The 25,238-nt window shown below is 37.8% G+C and overlaps 1 protein-coding gene across 8 annotated transcripts in view; it reads right to left on the bottom strand.

The window, feature by feature from the left end:
* The window catches only part of RBPMS (RNA binding protein, mRNA processing factor), a 158,706-nt gene that overhangs the window by 64,770 nt on the left and 68,698 nt on the right, over positions 1-25,238 (bottom strand). For all 8 annotated transcript variants that reach the window (XM_074353545.1, XM_074353550.1, XM_074353549.1 and 5 more), the window contains exons 3-4: positions 23,909-23,947; positions 22,607-22,669 (exon numbers count right to left, since the gene is read on the bottom strand). In XM_074353545.1, coding sequence (XP_074209646.1) covers positions 22,607-22,669; positions 23,909-23,947 — 102 coding nt within the window. The remainder of the gene's footprint in view (positions 1-22,606; positions 22,670-23,908; positions 23,948-25,238) is intronic.

The following is a 25,238-nucleotide window of genomic DNA, read 5'->3' as shown; positions in this document are numbered from 1 at the left end:
TCCCAACTATTTAGTAATCAGTGTCACTGGTACTAGATTAATGTCATCCCACAGGAGTGGAATTGGTATTAATGTCATCCCACAGGAGTGGTGTTGGTATTAGTCAGGAGTTTATTCAATGAATAATGGGAAAAAAGAAAGGGAAGTGTTCTTTTAAAATGATTAAAACATCCTTAGAGGTCTACCCTCATATTCAATGTGAGGTCCTTGATTGAACAAACCAGATGTAAAAGACCTTTTGTGGGAAAATGGAGAAAGCTGAATACAGAATGGGCATTAAGGGATATTTGGGAATTGCCAATTTTATTAAGTATGATAATGTGGTAATGCAGAAAAAGTCTTTAGTTTTTAGTACTGAAATACAAATAATATATAATGAAAAAAGGTCATAACATCAGGTATTTACTTTAAAATACTTAGAAAAAAAGATGAAGCAAATGTAGCAAAATGTTAAGTTGGTAAATTCTGATGATGGGTTAATGGATGTTCATTACTATGCTCTCTACCTTTTGGTGTTTGAAGTTACATAATAAAAAGTAAAACCAAAACAGATTTAGCCAAGCACATAGAACGTCCGTCATGTGCTAGCAACACAATGATCACTGGAGAGCAGTCCCTGCCTTCAGGAGCTCAGAGCTCACACTCTGGTTGGGCAGCTGTACAGGTAAACTAGTGGTTAGATAAACATATAAACACAATGTTTAGGGGTCCATGGGAAACACAGCTAAGGTGGAGAGTAACTGGGGATGAGGAAGGAATCACAGAGGAAGAGACAGGAGAGCAGAAATTTACCAGGTGGTAGTCCAGGAAAGAGCTCAGCAAAGTTCTGCGTGACAGCAAGTGGAGAGGGTGCGGGCATGGGTGTGTGTGCGTGCAGGGGAGGTTTGTAAGTGACTGCACAAGCACTGGGTAAGATCACGAGGAGCTCCTGAGTCATGAGTGAGGACTCTGGAGTATTTGCATGGCTGAGCCATTAAAATGTTTCAAGCTGGGGGGTTATGATGAGATTTAGGTAGTAGAGCGTAATCCTCAAATGTTAGCATGCATCGGAATCATCTGGAAGACTTCCCAGAGTGCTGAGCCCCACCTCCAGAGGTTCTGATTGAGTAGGTCTGGGATGAGACCTGAGAATCTGCATTTATAACAAGTTTCCAAGATGATGCTGATACTGCTTGTGTAGGAACCACATCTGAAAATTACCACAGTGGGGGACGACGCTTAGTGATGAAAGAGCGGCTGGACTTAAAGGAGAGACCGGAACACGCCAGAAGTGAAGCAATTAGAACAGCCCTGGAAAGAGAAGTCAGCTGGGATAACTGCTCTGCTGTTCCTTCTTCTCTGGGAAGCACCCAGAGGCCGATGTCCAGGTCCTATGTCCTTACTCCCCTGACAATAGCTGACTATTTAAGGGACACACGCTGCCCACAATGACCAAACATTTTTTCTTCTGAGGAGTTCAACCTTGAGTTTAAAAGTACAGAAAATGAAGGTGGCTGAAAGTGTTACCTTAACAGCCTCCCACTAGAGAAAATGTCTCCAAAAGCCTGTCACTGAAGTCTTCAGAGCCGTCCTAGTGCCTGATGGAGTCTTTTATTTGGTACATCCTTGAAATATCAGCTATACCCCAGCGTCTTTAACAAACGGTTCTACCATTAAAGTAAGGGGGTTTATCAGTCCTTGACAACAAGTGTGAGAGACAATGGAAGTATTCAGTTAGGGAAAAAATGGTAAGAATGAGGCAAAGCTATTTACATTTACTGAGAAAAATGTCCATGTCAATATTAGGTTTAAAAAAAAAAAGATACTCAACAATGTTTAGGAGTCTTAGGAGGAAGAGACTTGGTATATATATATGTGCATGAACACATCAGTAAGCCCAGGAACATTTATAATGTGACAATCCACTTGCTAACAGTGGTAACTGTGGTGGTGACATGGGAGGTGGAGAGCTGGGATTTGTATTCTGTATAATTTTGTATCACTTGAATTTATTATAAGTATGTATAATTTATAGTAATAATTTATAAGACCTGATACAGGTTAAGAGAAGAAGAGGGAGAAAGTGGGAATAAGGGATTTTCTATGGAGTACTAGCAGAGCCAGAGCAAACCAAGTCATAGATATTCTGGCACACAGCACACAACCAGCAATGTTGGTCTTTTCTGTTTAAGTTTTTTAAAAATAGTTATTTTGAAATACTTTCAGACTCATAGAAAAGCTGCAAACATAGTATAAAGAATTCCTGTATACTGTACCCTTTGCCTAGATTTCTCCACACACTTTTTTTTTCCTCCCTGAACTATTTAATAACACACTGAAAGCACAATGACCCTTTATCCTTTGTAGTTTGGCTTCCTAAAAACAAGGACATCTCTTTGTTTTCCTGATCCAGGATCTAATGCAGAACCATACATAGCATTTAGTTGTCATCTCTTTAGTCTCCTAGAGTATTTTCCACAATCCTTGTCTTCCATAACCTTGACATTTTTTAAGAGTACAGGCTATTTATTTTGTAGAATGTCCCTCAATTTGGGTGCATCTGATTTGTTCCTTGATTAAATTAAGGTTATATATCTTTGGCGGGGGTTATCACAGAAGTGTGTGTTATTCTCAGTGCATCGTATCAGGAGGCACATGATGTCACTTTTGTCTCATTACTAGTGATAATAACTTTGGTCACCTGCCAAGGTTCTCCACTGTGAGGTTACTATTTTTTCCTTTTTAAATTAATAAATATCACATAGGGAGATTCTCTGAGACAAAATATTTTGTTTCTCATCAAATTTTCACCCACCAGTTTTAACATCTACTGATTCTTAACTGAAGCGATCATTCCTATTGTGATTGCCAAATGGCTAGTTTCTAATCCCATCCTTCCTTCCATATTTATTAGTTTTCTACTCTAAGGAAAAGCTTACCCTTCTGACCTGTTTATTATTTATTCCTTTCTATATTCATTTGTTCATTCACTCACACGTTAGTACTGATTCATACCTTATTTTATTCTATGATTTATAATTTATTACCCTCATGTGTTTTGATGCTCAAATTGTCCCAGACTGATACACACCCATGAGCGCTTTCACATCCATATCTATTTCTCTACATCTATTTAGATGTATTAAGAACACAAGTTTGTACTGATAGCCCCGATTTCAGTCAAGCACCATCAGGTTAATTCTAGGCTTTCCTTTCCTTATTTGTGACTCCCTCTCTGAAGCCTAGTTCTCATTATCCACATTTACTTATTTGCTCAATACGAGAATGCATATTAAGTAGTTTCAAAATTGCTGAACAATACCAACATAAAGAAAACCTATTAACTACAGTTCAGTATTTATTTACAGTTCTTTTTGCCTTTAGCCTAAAGATACTATATACCCAATATGTACCTTCAAGAATTATTTGGGTAAATTCTCCCCATTCCTCCCAACTGCAGTGTGGCTGTATTATTCACTGGAAATAGTTAGATTCATTTGTTTCTGTTTTCATTCAGTTTGGAGTCTCTCCTCATCATGGCTGTCTTCACTTTATCTATGTATTCATACCAAGTAAAACTGTTCTACCATTTGAAAAGTTAAAGTTGATTTCTCAACCCATTCATCTTTAATGCATTTCTGAGTTTCTGTTTACGAACTTATGAATAATTTTATGTATGTTGAATAAAAAGCTGAAGACCCAGAATTTTTTTTAAGTCTCAAATGTGAATATTTAAAAATCAGAAAAATAACAACTTTATTAATGGCCTCTAAATAAGTTTTTCTTATTTCTTCTTCAGCATACTCTGCCTCCTCATGTCATAATATCCTAATATAATTTTTTAGAGACATTTAAAAAGTAAACTAATTTTTCCACTATCATGGTTGACTGGAATTTATTTTTTAGCCTCTTTTTAATTTTTTATTTATTTATGTATTTATTTTATATTTTAAAATTGAAGTATGGTTGATGTACAATATTATGTTACAGGTATACAATATAGTAATTCACAACTTTTGAAGGTTATACTCCATTTATAGTTATTATACAATACTGGCTATATCCCCCATGTTGTACAATACATCCTTGCAGCTTATTTTATACCTGATGGTTTGTACCTCTTAATCCTCCACCTCCATCTTGCCCCTCCCCTTCCCCTCTCCCCACTGGTAACCACTAGTTCCTTCTTTACATCTGTGAGTCTGTTTCTCTTCTGTTATATTCACTAGTTTGCTGTATTTTTTTAGATTCCACATGTGATATCTTAGAGTATTTGTCCCTCTCTGACACACTTTACTTAGCATAATGCTCTCCAAGTCCATCCATGCTGTACACCATAAACTAATACAACATTTTAAATCAACTGTACTTCAATTAAAAAGCAGACAAACAACCCATTTAAAATACAGGCAGAAGAGCTGAACAGACATTTTTCCAAAAGAGGAAATGCAGATGGCCAACAGGAACATGAAAAGTTGCTCAACATCACTAATATCAGGGAAATGCAAATCAAAATCACAGTGAAACATCATCTCACACCTGTCAGAATGGCCATCACCAAGAAGAACACAAGTAACAAATGCTGGCAAGGGTGTGGAGAAAGGGAACCCTAGTACACTGTTGGTGGAAATGTAAACTGGTGCAGCCACCATGGAAAACAATACAGAGGTTTCCCAAAAACCTAAAAATAGAACCACCATGTGGCCCAGCAATTCTACTCCTGTGAAGACCCAGAATTTTAACACCCCCACCCATCTGGCTGCGACTTCCTGAGATACTGAATCTTTTGAAAGAAGCTTCTAAATAACCAAGGTTTTTTCATGTCATTTATTATAGTTAAATTTTTAGTTAATTTTCAATTTCTAATTAAAATACGTTAAAATGTTAAAAAGGGAGGGATAAAGACAACTGGAGCTAAAATTGCTGTAATAAATATTGCTATAAAGGGTCTATTAAGTTCAGGGCTTGAACGAACCTGGGTTGTGCTTGATGCCTGGCTTCTCCTGTTGAGTCCTGGGCTGAAAGCCTTTACAATGTCCCAATATGGGCAAATTCAAATGTTTAAGAACACTATTCCATTCAGGCGAACCATACGAACCTCGACTGGAAAGTAACAGGTGGCCCCTACCACTCATTCCACTGTCAGTGGACACTGCTCTCCTCTGAGAGACAGCCACAAGTGACCCATTTCTAGAGCTAAGGTAATTTCCTGTCAGAAATCTCCTGGCGTTTCACACACGCCCACTCTGATCCAGTAATCCAGTGGATCTGAGGTATATGTATTGAACCAGATGAAACTACTTCAAGTGTAGAATAAAATAGTAAAGTAGCAATTTCACAAGATGCAACTTAACACGCTTGCTGAGTTTCCTGGCTGATGCTAATAAGCTTCTTACTGCCCTTTTCTCTATACCCAATTCCAAATGAAAACCCACTCCTGATGTAAGGCATGTGGAACATCCAGAAAACCCTGTCTAGCCAGGTGTCTATGTGAAAGGGGAGAAATAATGTTCCTTGTTTAGGTTACAGGTTTTGACCAATTCATTCTGAATTTTTAATACAGAATGAGAATAATTTGTCACCAGAAACTATATATGCAATACAACAAAATCCCAGCATAGGAAAATTCAATTTTCTTTTGCAATTATCTGCTCAGTTCTTCCTTAGCCTTGAGAATCCTCTAACCTTTATGGATGAGGTTAATGAAACCCCCATCCTGTGTCCCGGAAATAATAGGGCATCTGAGGAAAAGAGCTCAAGTCAAGATCAAACTCAGTAATAATAATACCTCCCTGATCTTATAATAGAATCTCAAGGCCTGGATCTTATCTCCCTGCTCCACACCACCCTCCTTATTTTGGTTTCTAGTACTAAACCCCAGATCCTTTGAGGGCTGGAGTGGCCTCTTCAGGTTTACCCAAGGAGAGACCCCAGTAAATCTCCAGGCTGCTTCAAAACCACCAAACCTAAGAGATCTACTAGGTGGTAGATAATACACCTGGTGCCCACTGACCTTTCTTATCACTGAGCTGAGTTATGACTACTTATATTTTTATTTCTTTTTGAAGGTAGTGACTATTATCCTACAATAAACAGAAGAAATGAGATAGTTTAGTGGGATTGGGAGAGGGGCGTAAAGTAATTTCCTTCTAAATTATCAGAATTATCAAGCATTAAACAGAAAAGCGGAACCAACACTGCTAGTTTCTGTAAACAAGTGTACAAAAAACAAGATCCATGGGGAAGGAAGAACTAAATCAGTTCTCAGGAATGACTCTGCTGATGACATGGGAGTTTTGTAAAGCATTTATATTCAATTCACTGAGATCGTGACTTGGCTCAGCTTTAGTAAACAACTTCCCAGTTACTCAGCAACCAAGAAACCAAGATGGCTTCTTCGTTAAGAAACTCAGTGCTCCAACACCACTTCCCTCTACTACAGCTGACCAGAACAAGCTAATAAATAAATCATTCCTTCCCCTACTGCTGACTAGAACAAGCTAATAAATAAATGAGAATGATTCTTAGTACCTATTCTTGTACACACTGTACTCACAAGATTTCCAGTCATAACAGTATGTGGGGGAAGCAATGGGCAAAATATTCAGAGGTTGGAGGTGGCTTAATTATACTGCATACGAAAGATTTTTCATTCAACCACAAAAATGTATTTGAGTCCTTTCTTGCTAAATGATCAAACATTGAGGCCTATTTTATTTATGACTTAACTTTCTATTTAATTTATTTAATGTTGACAACTGAAAATTCAATGTTCTTATTTTTTACAGTTTCTGGAATATCATGTCATTATATATTTCATAAAACTATTATTAAAAATAATTCACACACTATAAAATTCACCCTTCTGCATAAAATTCAATGATTTTTTAAAGCATAGTCACAGAGTTGTGCAACCATCACTACTAATACAGCTTTAGAACATTTTCATCACCCCAAAAGAAAACTGTACCCACCAGCACTCACTCCCCATTCCTCTCTCATCTTCACTCACTCCCCTCCCCTGACCACTAATCTCCTTTTAGTCTCAGAATGTGTCTATTCATTCTGGATAGTTCTTATAAATAGAATCATGCAACACCTGGTCTTTTGTGACTGGCCTCTTTTAACCAGAATAATGCTTTCAAGGTTCACCCATCGTTTATTGCTGAATACTATTCTATTGTACAAACACACCACATTTTGTTTATCCTTTCATCAGCTGATGAACATTGGGTGGTTGCCACTTTTTCCGGTTATGAACACTTGTATACAAGTTTTTGGGTAGATATCTATTTTCAATTCTCCAGGAGAACTGCTGGGTCATATAATAACTACGTTAACTTTTTTGAGGAACTGTGAAACTGTTTTCCAAAGTAGCCATACCATTTCAAACCCATCACCAATGTATGCAGATCCCAATGTTTTCACATCCTCACCAACACTTGTCATTCCCTATCTTATTTTAGCTATCCTAGTCGGTGTGGAGTGGTGTTTCAACGTGGTTTCGATTTGCATTTCTCTATGCTGTAATATTTTAAAACATCTTGTAAAGAGGGTTAAGAATAAAAGCCTTCTATTTCCAAAGAGCACTTTGGTCACAAGGAAAAGAAATAACCTAGGGAACCACAAATCTTTCAACATATAAAAGGGAATGAAGCTGAAAGAATTTAGCCTTTTAGAAGTTAAAAAAAAGTAAGAAATACAAACTGTTTTCTGAAAATTGATAGGCATCTCACCTTTATCAGAAACTAGGAAGTAAATACATACTTTAGAGATATTTGGAGGTCTCAGGGGACCAAAATATATTTACAGTTTTCTAAGTACTTTCAGCCTTTTCTTCTAAAGGCCGCATAACACATTCAGTTGGAGTAGAAACAGATTCTAGGCAAGATTTATGCAAAAGTTTCCCCAAGATTCTGAAAACAATTGTTACATTCATCTGGAGCTTTAAAGTGGCTCAATGACAGGTCATACAGAGATACACATCCCAGTAGCCTGTTATCATGGAGTGGATGGGGCTCACGCAGAGACAACAGTGTGGAGGAAGTTAAAGGAAGAGCTGCGTGCTATACATACAGAGAAAATGACTAGGGGAGAGAAAATGGGGCGAAAAATATCAATGGCACAATTTCAAAGTTTTCTCCCAACTCAATATTGTTTCTGAAAATGAATGAGTAGAAATTTTCTACCATTTATAAAATGTCACCATACTGCAAGTGAAAACTTGTGATGCCCAAACATTTTAAAAAACACAACACTATCTGTGAGTAAAGATCACAGAAGCGGGGAGCTAGTGGAGAAGTGGGTTAGGTTCTCTGATGCTAAGCACTGAATACATAAAGTATAAAATTCACAGAATTTAGTACTGACTTATGGGGACCTCCTAACCTAGTAGTTGTGAACCACGGGTAGTGCTCTTCACTGCACCTGTCCCCCAACCCCACTATCCTGCACACGTCTCAGGGATATTTGGAAACGTATGAGGGTGCTTTTGAGCTGTTACATGGCATTCAGTGGGCAACAGGTAACAAAGATGTTAACATCCCACAATAAGCAGGACAGTCCCATACAATATAAGAACTGTTTCATTCAAAGTGCAATAGCCTTCTCAACACAGAAGAAATGAAGATTCAGAAAAGTCAAGTGAACTGCCTAAACTCCCAGTTAACTATTGGTAGAATGCAGATCAGAATTTTCTGATTCCTCTTGTGTCCCTGCGTATACACTGCAGTTCTGTGAAGTTCCCGACGTTACAAAGACTACATTATTTTCAGGTAATAATGGAGGTTGTTACTTGGTTCCCACTGTGCTGAAATTTAGGTAGATATGAGCTCCAACAGAGAATGAGTAAGTGAGGAGAAGAATCCATCAGATGTAAACCATATTTCATACTTTTCCTAAATAAGGGCATTGCTTGCAGAAACATTAGGACTGTTAATACAACAGCCTGTGCTGCTGGGTCACTGCCCGTTGAGAAACTATCAGACCAATTACGCCTTGTTCTTTTTCTTAATCCAACTACCTCAAAGTGCTTGCCTTGGACTTACCTTTGAATAGTCTGATTTACTACTCACTGTCCTCCTTGCCTAAGCAGAGTCATTTGGAAAGAATGTGTCCCTCTCCATTGGTATTATACTTTATTCAGATTATACTTTAAGAAAGAGATCCCAGAGATCCCTTTCCAAGGGCTCTCCGTGGGTATATGCGGCCATGCAGATTGGAGCTGGGCTATGAGTCCAGGTACAATTCCTTGCTCCACTGACTAATTTAAGCCCTCCAGTAAGCATTTGGTTTCTCGATATCTAATATTCCTGTCTTGTCTTTAACCTCTTGACTTAAGAAAATCTGTAGAATTTTGTTTCTAAACCAGATGTTCCATAAAACAATGAAATTTAATCTTGCTTTGAAAGTTTTAGCAACAGAAAGGAATACATGTCTATGTCCAGCCTAGACTGTCTCCAGAGGTTTATCCTTGATTTCAAGCCTATGTAAGTCCCTTGATAATATTCTGGGACAAGCTCATGTCTCTGAGTGTTATAATGGGATCAGCTTGGCCATGACAGAGAAACCCATTATCATCCCTCACTAGCCATCCTGGGTCTAGAATAAAAGAATTTTTATATTTCCTAGCATCTAGGCCACTTTGTAAAATACAGTTTATCACTGGCTTCACTTTTATTCATGTGAACAAATCGCAGGAACTCGATTTAACATCCTCTCATCACTAAGCCAGACTCTTATGGGGAAACCTACAAAGTGGTTAAGGTAAGGCTATATCTGCCGCAACAAAAAAAATGAGGAAAACTTCATTTCTGCCCCCCAAATCCAAAAGGACTAGAAAAAATATAGAAGATGGTCTTGGTGGATCCCCTTCCACTTACTGGTGAAGGAAGCAAAAAACAGGTTCTCCAGAAGCACCATCAGTTGTAGTTAATTACAGCGACAGTTATAAAGTAGATACCCCACCTCAAGGTCACAACAAATTTTGGGTAGAAACCCCCTCACCTGAAAAAAGAGGCTTAAAATGTGGCATTTCTGTGGGCTCTGAAGTCTGCCTGGGTGCATTCAAAATCTACCTCCACTATTAATCTTGGGTATGTTATTTAACCTTTTTCTGCACCTCAGTTTTCTCATCTATCAACTGGGAATGATAACAGCCCATACTTCACAGCGTTGATTGTAGGAAAAAATGAGTTCTTCTTTCTTGTCAATGGTTAGATCAATGTCTGGCCTATGAAACACTCCTGTGGCCCAGTACTCATAGCTAAAGAGCTGTTCCTCCTAACATGGGCTAACAGGGGTTTCTTTCCCTTTGGACTTTCTGGAAAGGTGCTTCTACCACTTGTAAAAGAGAAGGATGAGATTGCCCTCAACTGCAAGAAGCGGGATACCTGAACTGCTGTGTGAGTGGCTGGTACTGTACAGGTTCAGACAATTCTTGCATTCCACCTGGTTGCATCTCCCCAGCAGAGGATGGATGTGAGTCCTGCTTCTCTTGCCCACTGCTGTTGGTTCTCACAGCCTGAGTAGCTCTTGGGAGACTGGCTGGTAACTCCAGGGACTAGATCTACTATGTAGGAGAATTAGGTAAAAATACTTTTGGAGGAATCTGGGTCTCCATTTGACCCGACCATTCACTCCAGCAAAATTTATTTCTTTTCCACTAAAGCACACTTTTTGTTAGGCAGCCGCCCCCTGTGTACATAACCATGCCCTAGGAGAATCTGCTTTGTATAGGACGACTATAAAGTCATGACAGCGCCTTTGAAGAAGCTATAAACTCAATCTTTAACATGTCAACAGAATCAGAGTCAAATGGAGTTTATTTTCCAAGAGGTTGAGTGAGAGGGCATGATTGTTTGAACTTCTGCCACTATGTTCTCAAACTGTCCTGAAAGGATGATTGAGAGACCTGGGCCCTGACAATGTTAGGAAGGAGACGTCTCCACTTCAAGCACAGTTAGTTACCCACTAGAGCAGTATTTTTCAGCGACACTTTGAAATAGATATTACATGGAAAGAAACATAGTCCAGAGTGCAGATTTTCTTTCACTCAGGAATCCTGACGTTAACACTTTCACTCTGAGGACTCTGAAGGTAAACAGGGGTCAACTGTTCTGGTAGGGTCAAAGGCAACTCTTGGACTCCCTAACACACAAATGTCAAATGTGGCTTATGCTGCAAACAGTCCCTTTTGCAGGATAGTCCTCATGCCTCTTTCCTCCTATCTCACTGTCGGGACAGTGACTAACTGGGAGCATCTCCTTTCCCCTGAGGGACAAGGTGACAGCTGAATGACCGCCTTTTACTCCTGCTATCTGCTGAATGAAGGCACTCAAAGAACCTCACAATGAAAGCTTAAAAGAAAGTGGATCCTAGGAAATGGCTTTTAAGTTTTTGACTGAAAAGACCTTGAGGTGATATGGGGCAAACCTACAAACTTTTGATGGTCCGCATCTGCTTAATGTGAGAAACCTCAGGATTTTGATGGTTAACTTATTTGGGAAATTAATAAAGAGAGTATGCCTCAACAAAGTGCTTCCCCGTACTTGTCCACAGACTTTAACGGCTGTCATGGCAAAAATTTCAGAGATTCAGGAGACAGCCTAAAGAAATGTAAGGGACAAACCATGCTCTGTTAATGTAAATCATTTCTAGGTTATGTGGTTCATCTCTGGGAAGCCCAGATCACACGCTTGCATCAACAAGTCTGGCACCAAAGAAAACAGAAAACTAAACAATAAAGCAAAAGAAATCACAACCTTATTCTTAGCCACTGTCTATATTACTAAACCAGCTAGTTTAGAAAATGTACATCTTTGGTCACATCTGATGAAAAAGCAAGAGTGTTTATGTGCAAATCCATACTAATTATAACTTTAAAAATATCTTAAACCTCTTTTCCTAGTGATGGCAAATTGAGGGCATCACTTTCCTTAAGGCCACACATGAGCTCATACAGCTTGCACAAATCCTAAAACCCAGGGTTAAACTGGGAAGGGATAAGTTTCTAAATGCTTACTAATTATACACCCAGTGTATCATTAATAGATGACCTGGTCCTTTAAAGATAAAAAAGAGTTACTAATGTTGAGACTGGAGTTTCAAGGATGGTGTCAGCCCTTCAAAGACAAGGATAATCATATTAATTGCATACTAATCTACTAATTATTGAAAAGGAAATCAATCTGCTTCTGCATCCAATACATATTAGGTGCATGCCAGGAAAAATAAGACAGTGGATATGTGTGTGTGTGTTTGAAAATAATTTCTGAACTTTGAGATATGTTGAATGATTAACACTTACAATATAAACAGTCTCAGAATGATAAAACCCAAGTATTTCTGTGTCTATGTAGAACAAGGCATATGAAGAAATAAGTCCTACCTGTGAGGTAGAAGCAGGCAAAGAATGCATTTAACACACTCTTATGTTCACCTGACGCCTTATTAGGTTATATGAGCATTCATCTTAACTTTCTGTATATGTTCTAAGGATCTATCTGCAGAGTTTACTTTGAGTCTTTAATAGCGGCTGGTGTAGAAGAAAAAAGGGGGGAGCCGGGGAGAACAGTGCTGATATAAACAAACTCTACACTGAAAAAAGACAGTTGTCTAAACCTTCCAAAACCATTTTGAAAAGACTTCCATTTAAAGATCAGACCCAGCCCACAACAGATCTCCAAGTATATTTTTACAGCACCATTCCTGCTTTCCAGTTTTCTAGCAATGAACATCCCTCACCCCAACAAGGTCCAGGAGACTCTCCCACACTGTGTGTGCATAACCAAATTTAGGGTAATCTTAACGAAGTTAAAGGAAGCGAAACCATGTACATCCTAGTTATCGATTTTCAAGCTACTCATAAGGATAATGAAAAGTCCTCAGAAAGTAAAGGCTGTATTACATTTGAAAATTAAAGTATTTTTTTAAAGTCAATGATGATATATCCTCAACTTTACCAAGGACAAAAATGACTGCCATCTATGTAAACAAGTTATTTATTTGGTCCTCAAAGTCACTTATTAATACCACTACAGATAAATCAATCCATGGGCAGGAAATCTGTTCTGACGAAGGCAGCAAAAATATAGAAATAAAAAAGGAGGTTAGCATCTGCTCCTTAAATCTGCTTTTAAAAAACTAGCACAGACCATCAAATGGCTTGCAAGCTCTCTGCAACCAAGAATTTGAGGCTTAGGCAAGAGTTAGTTGAAAAGAATGTAAACAGTGAAGGCCGAACTTCGGAAGTTCACTGCAAAGTACTTCCTTTGCTGCACAGGGAGCCAAAATAAAGTGAGTCAAAACGGATCTCACCTCTGAGCAACTTTAATCAGCACTCTTCCTCCACCCTAATGCATCACCTCAAGGCCACTTACTGGTGATCTGAGCAGGCAGAGGCTGGATTTCTCCCTCTCTAAAAGGCTTGTCTAGACAAAAAAAAAACCTTTAAAGAATCTCACTGGCTGTTAAATAAATCAGTTTATATGGAACTGATGTGGGGGTCTTTGGTTTTAAATAGATTCAACTGGAACCCGAAATGGAGAAAGACATGTGCATGATTAGCTGGATAGAATAGAATACAAGGGAGATGTGAGTGTGCTTGCTGGGCTCACAGGACTTTGAAGGAAGGCCTGAGAATATTAAGGACAACATGGCTATTGTTTCCCTGAGAAGCTCCCAGGAAGGACTGATCAATCAAGTAACCATTTATCATCTTATAATACAAATCAATGGTTAGAAATACTCCGAACCAAGCAGAATTTGGGATTCCATAGAAATTATTTCAAAAATCAGTCTGTAGAAAGGGGGCTTAAGGAATGAAAACCAGTCCTTTGTGAAAGTCATCACCACCACCATCAATATCAGAATTTTTACCATTTATTCAGTGTTAATGGCTTTAAAAATACCAATCTCATTTAATTTGATCCTCTTACTTTCTGTGATAGGCACTGTGAACAGAGCATTAACAGAAGGAAATGTTAGGCTCCGAGACCAACCTCGAATTGGTAGGTGGTAGAACCTGGATTTGAGCCAGGTCAGCCTGACACCTTTATTACACTGCCTCTGACCAGAAAGCTGCCCAGACATGGTGACTGGTAACCAAGAAGACACACTTTCCTTGCTTTCCTCTCAGTCTCAATTTAGAGATTTAGTACCTTTACATAGATACACACTTAATGTTATGCACAAATACATAAAACCACCCTAATATATCAAATACTGTGTATTTTTAATATCAGTGAATTAAAATTCATTATTAGGATTGTGTTAAGTATGTTTGTAGAAATTTGGTGAATATCCCTACAGATAAAACAAGAAGATACAGTGAAGTGTTGGCAAAAATTAACATCTTCTTACTATAGTTACCTAGGACTTTTCTAAGCCTAAAAGACTTTCCTCCATTTGTTTTGTCAGTAATTTATTTAGCATTCTAAGACGTGTAAAATAGCCAGATTCTCTTTCATAACCTAGTTGTTTGCTTTTCTTATTGAGATGTATCTATGGCCTGTAACCTTTAACAGCCTTTCCTGCCTTGTATTCAAAATGAATGCCAAAATTCTATGAAAAATTATACTGTAATCATGTGTAGACTCTACTTTTTACTCCTATTTTTTAAAGTGTAGAAACAGGACTTTTATATTTTGCCTGTTTTTGCTCTTTTGTTATAAAATAACTTTCTGCTTGAGAACGTGACGCAAATTCCTTTCCATCTAAACTTACTTTCATTTCCCATCATACATTTCCAAATTTACCTTTTAAAAAAAAAAAAATTTACTCTCTGTGTTTATTCACCCATTCACTTTTGGGTGATATCTTGTGTTAGACAAATAAAGAATAAAATGGATTTAAATGGTTGAAAATACAAGAGAATCACTGGTTACCAATTTACACTAGAAATTTTCTACCCAACTGCATTTTCTGGGGAAATTACTTGGATCTTTTAAAACATTAATCTTTAAAATTAACTTGCCCACAATGATTAGAAAATTAAAACTTACATCCTTTCATGTAATGTACCACCACTTAGTTTTTCAAATTGCTTTCTACTGAAACTTACCAGTACATTTTTAAAAGATATTTTTAGTCTTAAAAATATATTTCATGATTTTTCTATATATATTAGCCTTTTAAGACAGATTTTATTATTTTTAAGATTCTAGATTAGTCAGTCTAATGTTCACTGGAATTGTTTTCTTATTCCTCCTATTCTCACGTTTATAATGTATTAGATAAACATTTCATATTCTAGAAGTACTCTATTTCCTCTCCTCTACTTATTTTTACATGTATTAAAAAAAACCCTGGACTGTTTGTGGTTCTCTCATTTAAATTTTGTGTTTCCATGTAATAATCATTAAAGTCTATTGAAACAGCAATAAAAGTTTGCATTTAATTATAGAAAGAAAATACTTCATGCTGTGTATGTGTGTAAGGAAGTAAGATTATAATTGACAATTGTCCTGTCAAAATACCCAATATCACTCGAAGAGAGTTAAGTCCTACCCCACTCCCCAAAGCTTTAAAATGTTCCAGTGCGTTCCAATTACAGAGTAAGACAAAGGATTTCAGCTTGGTCCACAATCAGAAACATTAAGCCAGCGTGTGAGGGAGGTCTGTAGCCCCTTGTCATTATGACGGTATGATCATTCACTAAAAACCAAAAGAGTGATTTTACAGCAAAGACAGTGATTTAAATCACCAAAATGTGCTGCACTGAAGAATGATCACTAATGCAGATGGCCTAGAGAGTCAAGACCTTTGGTTCTAAAACTAGCTTGGCTTCCTTAGCAAAAAAGATCCTAGCAAATAACTCATTCTTTGCACTACATGTTCCACAAACACTAAGTATTTTCTACTTTCATTTACAACAGGGGCAGAGATTCTCAGCATTTCTGAAATACCTGAAGAACCACGGAGAGGGGCAAGGTCAATACAAGATAGCATTTTTAAGAGTCTAGATAAGTTTAAACAAGTAGATCCTCAAAAAAGGCCGCAGTGCTAAGTCTGAGGGCAGTTTCACACAGCCATGTAAAATTTGATGAACTATTTTACTGAGAGAAGAGCTGGGTGAACTTGAGATTTCCACATATACTTGTCACTGGAGTACACATTGGTTTATAAATGAGAACCTGTGGTTCTTCCTGCCTATTTCCTTGGGGAAAGGATGAAGCTAACACTTCCGGCTACTTTTCCTTCTTCAAATTTCCTTAGGATTTCCTTCCTAGCATTTTATTTTCCACTTTCCTATGTGAATGCTCAGGAGATTTAAATAACCTACTTTTCTTCAGGCGAAGACTGGTAATTTAGCAAATTCCTGACATTCATCTTCATTTGCTCTTTCAGAACAAGACAACTTTTATTTTATGTGCTGCACCATTATAACGATCCAAAATTGCAAGAAAGAGCAGAGCACAGCCCCTACACCCACTCCTCTACTGCTCCTGCAAAAAGGGCCTATTTCAAATTTCTTTTAGGGGGCTAACTGGACTGTCAAGCCCCACAGAGCATGCAGTGGTTGAAAAAAAGAGAAGAGTCCAACAACGGCACCATGGCGGCTCTGGACTGGCAGAGGCATAGCCCCCAGCCCAGTGACGTCAAATGGCTGCTTTAAAACTGCAAGTCAAGAGTAAGCAGTTATAAACAGATTTAACAGATAAACACCAGATCAGACCCATGATCTCATCTGGCAGCCCTGCATATTTCCCATCCAAAAGTCCCAGCTGGGATCACACTAATTGGGCCTCTTCAACCACTCTGAGCAACAGGCTAAGAGAAATTTAGGGAGAAATTTTTGAAACTGATAAGAAACATATTGACATGGTGCCTGGTGAGAGGGGAGCGGAGATAGGCCATCTGGATGCTTGTGTATGTGAAAAGTTTTGTTTAGTGGAAATAATTCACCTAACTCACAAGCTGTACAAATATTAAGATCAAAAGTCCTAACTTTCGCAAACTGTCAGGAAAACCTCTGATACAGGAAACAGACACTGTCGTCCAGACTTCTTTTAGACTAAAGCCAAACCATTGTTGCGTGGCTAGTACCTGTCTCCAGTGCCCTGGTATCCCTCTCTACTCAAGAGTTGTACCAGCACTTTACAGCTATGTCTTTTGACTAAGAAAGTATATTTATGGTGTAGTTCACATGTAGAGCATTTGTAAGTCTTTTTGCTTGATTTCCCTTTAACACTTTTGGAAATGAATAATACTATTTCACAGATGAGAAACATGGTATAGGAATAATGAATTAATTATATACAAGTGTTTAAAAACTCAGCAGTTGGAGAGCTCAAGCTATTCAACAAAACTGAAATTATGCTGGAATCTTTGTGATAAAAATAACTATAGTGTTTGTTTCAAACCCAGAAATTTATGGAGCTGGAGAAAATTTTTAAGTTTTCCTGATTACATCACTTGTTTCTTTCAACGTGTGAAATTATCAAATACCTTATCAACACGCTTTCTTAAAGTTATTAAAGATTTTTCTAAAATTTCTTTTTACCACACACACTATTGAATAAATTTCTTCAATAACCAATAAATAATACTGTATATCCTCCATTTCTCTTCATTTTCCACCTATTAACTGCCACCTTTCTGCTTTTATCTCTTTAATACAAAGTCTGTTTAGACCTTAAGAAAACACCTTTCCTTCATGTTTTGCAAACTGTATATAAAAGAATACAAAATCCAAGTCTTATCTTATTAAATGAATCATCCAAGGGTTGGGGTTTTGCCTCTCTTCTTTCATTAACAGATACACTATTTAAGAGTAACACTGTTCCATTAATTAGAAATGGCCATCACAGAAAAGAAATGTTACTAATCTCCATTCAGAAACACTATTTTAAGTCATGTGGGATTCCAAAAGAACCCAAATCTACTACTGAAATTAGTCAATAAGTATTTATCAAGAAACCAATGACCACTTCACATCTACTAGGACAGCTGTAACTTTAAAAAACAGAAAATAACAAGTATGAGAACAGGAAAAACTGAAACCATCATACATTGCTTGTGGGAATGTAAAATGGTACAGTCAATATAGCAAAGTTTAGAGGTTCCTCAGAAAGCTAAAAATATAAACACCACATGACTCAGCAATCCCACTCCTAAGTATATACCCAAAGGAACTGGAAAACAGAGACTCAAACAGATACTTGTATACTAGTGTTCATAGCAGCACTGTTCTCAATAGCCAAAAGGTGGAAACAACCCAGGTGTCCATAAACAGATGAATGGATAAACAAAATACGGCATACCCATTCAATGAAATATTATTCAGCTATAAAAACGAATGGTGTTCTGATACCTGCTTCAACATGGATTAATCATAAAAAACATTATGTTAAGTGAAAGAAACCAGACCCCAAAGGACAAATATTTCAATATTTAAAATAGGCAAATTAACAGAGACAGAAAACAGATTAGAGGTTACCAGGGACTAGAGGAAAGGAGAAGTGAGGAAGTATTGCTTAATGATTCAAGTTTCTGTTTGGGGTGATGAAAAAATTTTGGAAACAGTCATGATAGTTGTACAACATGGTAAATATTAACACTGAATTGTACACTTAAAAATCATTAAAGTGTCAAATTTTGTTATATTTTATAATTAAAAAATAATGTAACATCAAAAACCATTGAACTGTACACCTTAAGTGGGTGAATTATATGGTATGTAAGTTAAATCTCAATAAAGCTATTTTTAAAAGGACCCAATAGACTTGGGGTGCAATGATAATTAGAGATCACTTAGATCGGTGAGTCTAGATTGTGAATATAGCAAATTATTGTACTAGGCTAAGTAATGTTTAGCTGTGAAGGCAATTTATAGTAATATACACAGTTTGATTGCATGAGATTTCTCTAGTTCCAATAAAATAACGTATAATAAAGCCTATGATAAAACCTAGGCCAATAACAACTATTTAAAATTAGAGGACGAGGGTTATCAAACAAACTGGCACATATACTCAAGAGGCCACACACAACCTTCTAAAGTTCTTTAGATGAACAAATCCCACCAAAGTAAGACACCAACAGAAGACAATGCCTGTTATGCAACTTTACACAAGCAGGACCAGGACAGGCCTGTGGATCTTAAGTATTCACTACAAATTATTCTTATTTATGAAAACACAATTTCAGCTACACAACAATGGCAATATGGGGGTCTTCACAGTTGGTAGGAATAGCCAGAGATGGTTTATTCCCACCTCTGCTCAGGGTCCTCATCCCTAGGCCTGCTTTGCTTCCTATGTTTCTTCTTAAAATTTCTACTTATCAAAATTCTGCTAGGTTATAACTCTCACTGTCAATGTATTTGATTTTCATTCCAAAATGATAAACGAATCCTAAAAATAATTTGATAATTTGGATTATCAGCTCCCCCTTCCATTAGCATGGAAAATTGAACAGAAAGCTGGTACAGAAACTACAAACGTGTGTGAAGGATAAAGGACAGGTCAGATATTTTGCTATTGGGTTAAAGAATGGATGGAGTTTCTAATCATGTGGATTAATGGGGCCATAGATAACCTGAAAGTAAGTCTGGGTTTGGGTTATTTTTAGCTTAATTTGGCTTAGTTTGCGAGTTTTTGCTACAAGAACAAAATATACTGAATTTACTTTAGAAGATTTGACTAACCCCCTGATAAAAGTTGTGTTACCACTTAATTCAATCTGAGCATGTTTTTCCATAAAATTATCAAATCGACTAAAGCATAATCCAAAAATGGAAGAAAATGGATTGAAAAATCATTTAAAGTCATTTTGGGAAGACTATTAATACTAATAACTGAACTAAACATTAATCAAGACAGAAATAACAAGAAGGAAAGCTCTAAACATGGACAAGTGGTTCAGAACACTGTAAGCTGTTCTATATGGAGGGACTTAATGAACTGAGGCTTAAGTTTCTTAATAGTAGAATGAAACAAAATATTACAACATGGAACTTTCCCCCAAAGGAATGCGAGGAAGAGCTTTTAAGAGAAGTCTGGATGAATGACATGAGAGGAGAAAATTTTTTAATAGCTATGAGCATCGTATGTTTTTAATTCACCAATTAGAAAAAATGATCCTGAAAGAGCAAAATGTGTTGGGTCGTGGGGAAGATGTGTCAGCTTCATGATTAAGTACAGCATCCCGAATCGGCCCATTTTCTCTACAGAGAGAAGAAACCCTGGCTCCGTGGTCACGTACCAAACTTTGTAATGACCATTTGTCCTGGACAATGTGAATTAAATAGTCTGTCACTGCCACCAGGAAAAATGCAGCAACATTCCATGGACCCAGCAAGCAGCAAGATGGTATAAAGTAGACAGGACTAAGACACAGGAGTGTCTAGTTGTAGGTTTAAACCTACACTTCCTGGTTGAGCCATCCATCCTCTCTAGTCTCAGTTTCCTTAACTATAACAGTAGGACAGTTCTAAGGTACAAAAACCTAATACTTTCATATAAAATTTTAAAATAGAGAAAGAGATCAACCAGGAGCTTAATAAATGCTCTAAAATCAGAGGCAACCTCTGAGCACAAGGGAGCTCAGGTTTAATACTCCACAAGTAAATACTGAGAGTTATCCTTAGGTCCACAGAATAGAACAGAACTGGATCTGTTGCACTTGGAGTTCTTCCCACGTTATTAACACATGAGCAACAAACAGCATTAGTGATTAAGGGAGAAGGTGCTGCTAACGGAAGCTTGCTGCCAGTGAAAAGAGCTGAGCACAAGAACTGAACCTAAAACCAGACTTCAGGACAAGAGAGCACAACGATGTGGGCCAGCTGGCATGGGGATGGGCACCTCTATCACCGTGTAACAGCAGGGCTCCAAACCTGTTGTCTGTACTGATGTAACCCTCTGCACTGAGAAAAAGGGAAATGATGTTTGCTATACTCTGCTTAGTAAGGAAAGGAAATAGTTTATGGCCCTTTAAAACTCTTAAAAAACTTCATCAGATGAAACAGGTCACTATTAAAGCCTACTGTTTTTCCAACAGCGGGACAGTGACCTGTGTTGTCATAGAGCTGAGACAAAGCAAGGCGACGGAAGGCCTATTCTGTGAACAAGCTTCAACTGCTGTTATTCCTGTATATATTAAAAACAATGAGGAAAAAACCTGGTGAAAACGTCATCTAACAGCTTTAAAGGATCCAGAATACTTTCGCATTTAGAAAGATGCCACCTGGTTAGAATGAAAGAAAACACTGCCTAAATCGAAATCACAGTCTTATTTTCAAGTTTAAAATTTGGTTATGTTGAGAGGATTCTGATTGTATCTATGTAATACAAAATGGTTTTATAATTTTTTTGCATCAGAATATTCAATTATACACTGTGCGTCGGTACTGTTGAAGTAAATAACTGGTTTACATTTTGTTCTGTGGGAGAGGAACAGAGTAAGCAGTTACGCTGACTAGAAGGTCACTTATCCAAATCCAAAAAAATTCTGAGCAGTTCGGAGCTCCTGGATTCCTAAGATGTTCCTGTATGCTTTTACGAAAAACCAACAACAGTAACAAGCAAACCATTCTTCTGAGAGTGTACACATTTTTTTTCCTCAAGCTTAAAAACCTTTCAAGACCATGTCACTATGACACTATCACGCCAAGTAAACAGACCCCTTAAGAGGCCCTTTCCCTTAGGCCTCCAAGTCATTAGACTGGGTCTCTCCTACAGCCCTCCTCAGCATGGGGAGCCTTAGTCTCCAGGCACTCAGAGCAGCTGGCAGGGCACCTGTAAGGTTCCACAGCGACACAAAGGCCAGCAACACAGAAGCCAACAGTCACACAGCAACCAGTCAAGTGGCCATCTGCCTTTTAAGAAGCACCCCAAACACTTCTGGCAGCTTTCATCAACCATCATTTATAGCTGTTTAGGCCAAGTGCCTGGAGAAGGATGCAGCCAGACTCTTCACTGAGACGCCTCACTTAAGGATCGGCCCTTGGCTTCCAGAACTAAACTGTGTTTCCACCTTCTCTGGGCTTGGTTCTCCTTAAGTTGTTTTATTTTTTTTAATACACCAAAGGGGAAAAATATTTGCTAAAACAAAGCTAGTAAAAGGCTAAAAAAATTAGCAGACAAAATGCCTACAAACCAAATACAGGTATCTCTATTCAATTAGAGTTGACTATCATTTATTATATCACAATGCAGAATGTCTTTTGGGAAAGCCATATATGCAAGTTTCAAATCAATCAGAATAAAGACTACGACTTGTTTTAAAAAAAAAATCCACACACCTAAAACAAAAACCTCATGTGATAAGGAAAGCCAAGACTGTGATCTGTTCTTGGCTTAGGCTTAGCCATTGAGAGCATAATGATGGCCTAACTAAACTGGACACCACCCTGCACGTGATTGAGTTGAATTAAAGTAAGACCCATGTTAGCAGGTATGTTGAGTATTACAGTAAAGCTAGAGAAGAGCCAAGTGTTATTTGATAGCACATCCAATCACAATTCTAAAAGGCAAAAAATATTTTTAGAGGGCTAACTAATGACTCCCTCCCTGTTAGACTGAGCTGTCATATTCCTGCCATTTGATTTCCTATCCAAAGAAGTTCTATTACTTCCTACCACCTCATAAGGAAATTCCCAACAATTAACACCATTAGTACTTACATTCAAAGCATTCTTTGCAGCTTCTGCTTCTGAACGACTGTCAAAACTGACAAAACCTACGGGCTAAGGAAAGAGAAAAAAATATGAAGGAAAACAAATCAGAGGATGCCTATTTTTCTGGGTCAAAAGTGATGTCAAATTGAAGAGCTAAGATATAGAAATGACCACAGGCAATGGGTAGAAATAAGAAAGCCAGCCCAGAAGAATGATGACTCAGTGGCTTAGCCAAATTTCTAACATGAATCAAGGGGATTGTGAAGGTGGTTCTTCAAGGGCACAGCTGGGGATTAAGAGAATCATAAAAAAATCTAGAAGGGGTTGGAAGGTGAGCAGCGGTGAACAAGGGAACAGAGGAAAACTTGGGTGGAGAGGCTCTACTTTCCTAAATCAAATTCACTGTACCTCAGTTTCTTCATCGTTTAAAATGGAAAGAGAATCGAATCACCTTTTGGTACACTGTAAGTGCAAGGAATATAATGACACAATGATAAAAGCCCTGTCTTCTCACTGCATGATCAAAATTATATAACCTACATTTTAATCTCAAATCACAAAGGATGCCTTTAAAAAAGTCTTGTGTTCAATTAGTTGTAAACCATATTGTTTCAACTAAAGAGAGAGGGGTCATAATTCCTTTGGACTCAGTATCTTTCAGTCCAGAAGGATGGTTGCAATAGCATATTTCTGATGAACCAGAGAATACCTTACTGATGAGAAGTGAAGAGGTAAGCACCCTGACTGCTCAGCCGTTTAAAAAAAAAAAAAAAGCATACATCTAAAAATCGTCAAGACACTTGCGGGCACCATCAGGGTTATTGATTACTGCCTCCACTCTGCACCTTCTGTGCCCCCTTACAAACCTGGGATTCTGCCTGTGGTTATTAGGGGTTTGAGAGACAGTGTGATTCTTCACCATTCAAATACTCATACTGGATTGTGATAAGTTTGCCTGTTAAAGTTTATAAAAAATAGGAAAGAAATGGCAATAAAAGTGAATTTGGATAGTAATTAATAATTTCTTTTGAACATACAGTTCTATCTTAATATAACTACGCTGGATGCATTATATTTGCCTTCCTTGGGGATAGTCCCAGACACCCTACCTGTAAACTATAGAGTTAGGAATCATTTACAGGTACTAATTCCTAACTGATCTCATCTTAATTTTAGAGCAGCAACAACAAAAAATCAAATCTTAATGGGAATAAAAAAAAGAATGTCAAGCCCTAGTAACCTTCTGAAGAAAGTCAATCCAAACTTATTGTGGAAGTGATCATTTATGTGCAAGTATGAAATTCTTACCTGCTTAGATGTGAGCTTTATAAGAGAACCCTCGTAGCCCTGAAAAGAAAGAACCAAAATTTAGACCAAAAAAAGTACTAGGGGAAAAAAGCAATTATAAAGCATCTTGCTCAAGTGAAAATGAGTCCTTTTTGACTATGGACTAACTCTTCTCACAAATGCTTAAGTTAACTGGGGAAACAAATTTTACATACCCACACACCCACAATGTATATCCTGTTTGGATACTTGGGCCCAAGAGAAATCAAGTCCCAAAATTCATGCACTGATGTTCCTTTCCTCTATATATATTTTCATGAAATTACGCAATGGTAAGAAAATGGTGTCTACGTCAACAACAGGTCCTTTTCATTTTACAGAACAAGAAGAGGGAAGGGGGCGGGGGGAACTAAATGAGGAAGGTCAGAGTATGTGATGACTTGATCATATATTTGCTATAAAACAACAATAAAACATTAAGAATATACTTAGTAGAACTTATTAATGAAAATTTCAAAACTGCCAGGAAAGGTTAAACAAGCAGTCATGCTAAATTTTGTTAAATTCTTTTGCTTATTTACTGCAGCTGTCAGTTTTCATGTTGGTATTCTGATTGGGAGATGCAAAAATTCCCTGCTGGGTTTTTTTTACTCCAGCTCATCCTCCAGGGAGATGGAAACACTCCCTTCCACCCCTCCCTTTACCTTTCCTGGCTCCCCAGGACAAGTATAACAAAGTCTGTTTATTTCTGAAAATAATCAATGGCCGGTGGCTTGCACTGATGGCTGACACAAGAAAGGAAAAAACACCACTTGACATGATTGACCACCACACCTATCAGTACAGAGACAGATTTGCAGACGAGGGTCAGCCTCCGGGGACTTTAATTAAAAGAGGGTTGTTAGGAATGTACCAGGGTCCTGACTTTAGCGTTGGGGTTTCTGGGCAGGATGTTGGGATTGATTCATACTCCTATCTTCCCAGCAGAGAACTATGTTACCAATTAGCTACTGTAAACATTTTACCTCAAAGGCCTTGAGCTCTTCTGGCCAGAGAGGTCATGATTCACAGCCCTGCCTCTTCCTTTTTCAAGGTGTTCTCACTCTCTGAAAAACCTGAAGGTTTAAACACCCTGAAGGTCTTAGAGGCAAAGGACAAATGGATATTTCACTCAAGTAAAAGATCACTGGTAGGGATATATTATCCTCTCAAGTCACAAAGAGAGACGTAGTATCACATAACAGTTCAGAACAGGGATTGCAGAGTCAAACTGCTTGGGTCTGAATCCTGGCCCTGCCATTTATTATGTGTATAAACTTGAAGAGAATTTATTCAACTGCTCCAAGTTTCA

The sequence above is a fragment of the Camelus bactrianus genome, chromosome 26 (assembly GCF_048773025.1).
Source record: "Camelus bactrianus isolate YW-2024 breed Bactrian camel chromosome 26, ASM4877302v1, whole genome shotgun sequence".
Classification (NCBI taxonomy): domain Eukaryota; kingdom Metazoa; phylum Chordata; class Mammalia; order Artiodactyla; family Camelidae; genus Camelus; species Camelus bactrianus.
This window is presented reverse-complemented; position numbering and strand designations above follow the sequence as displayed.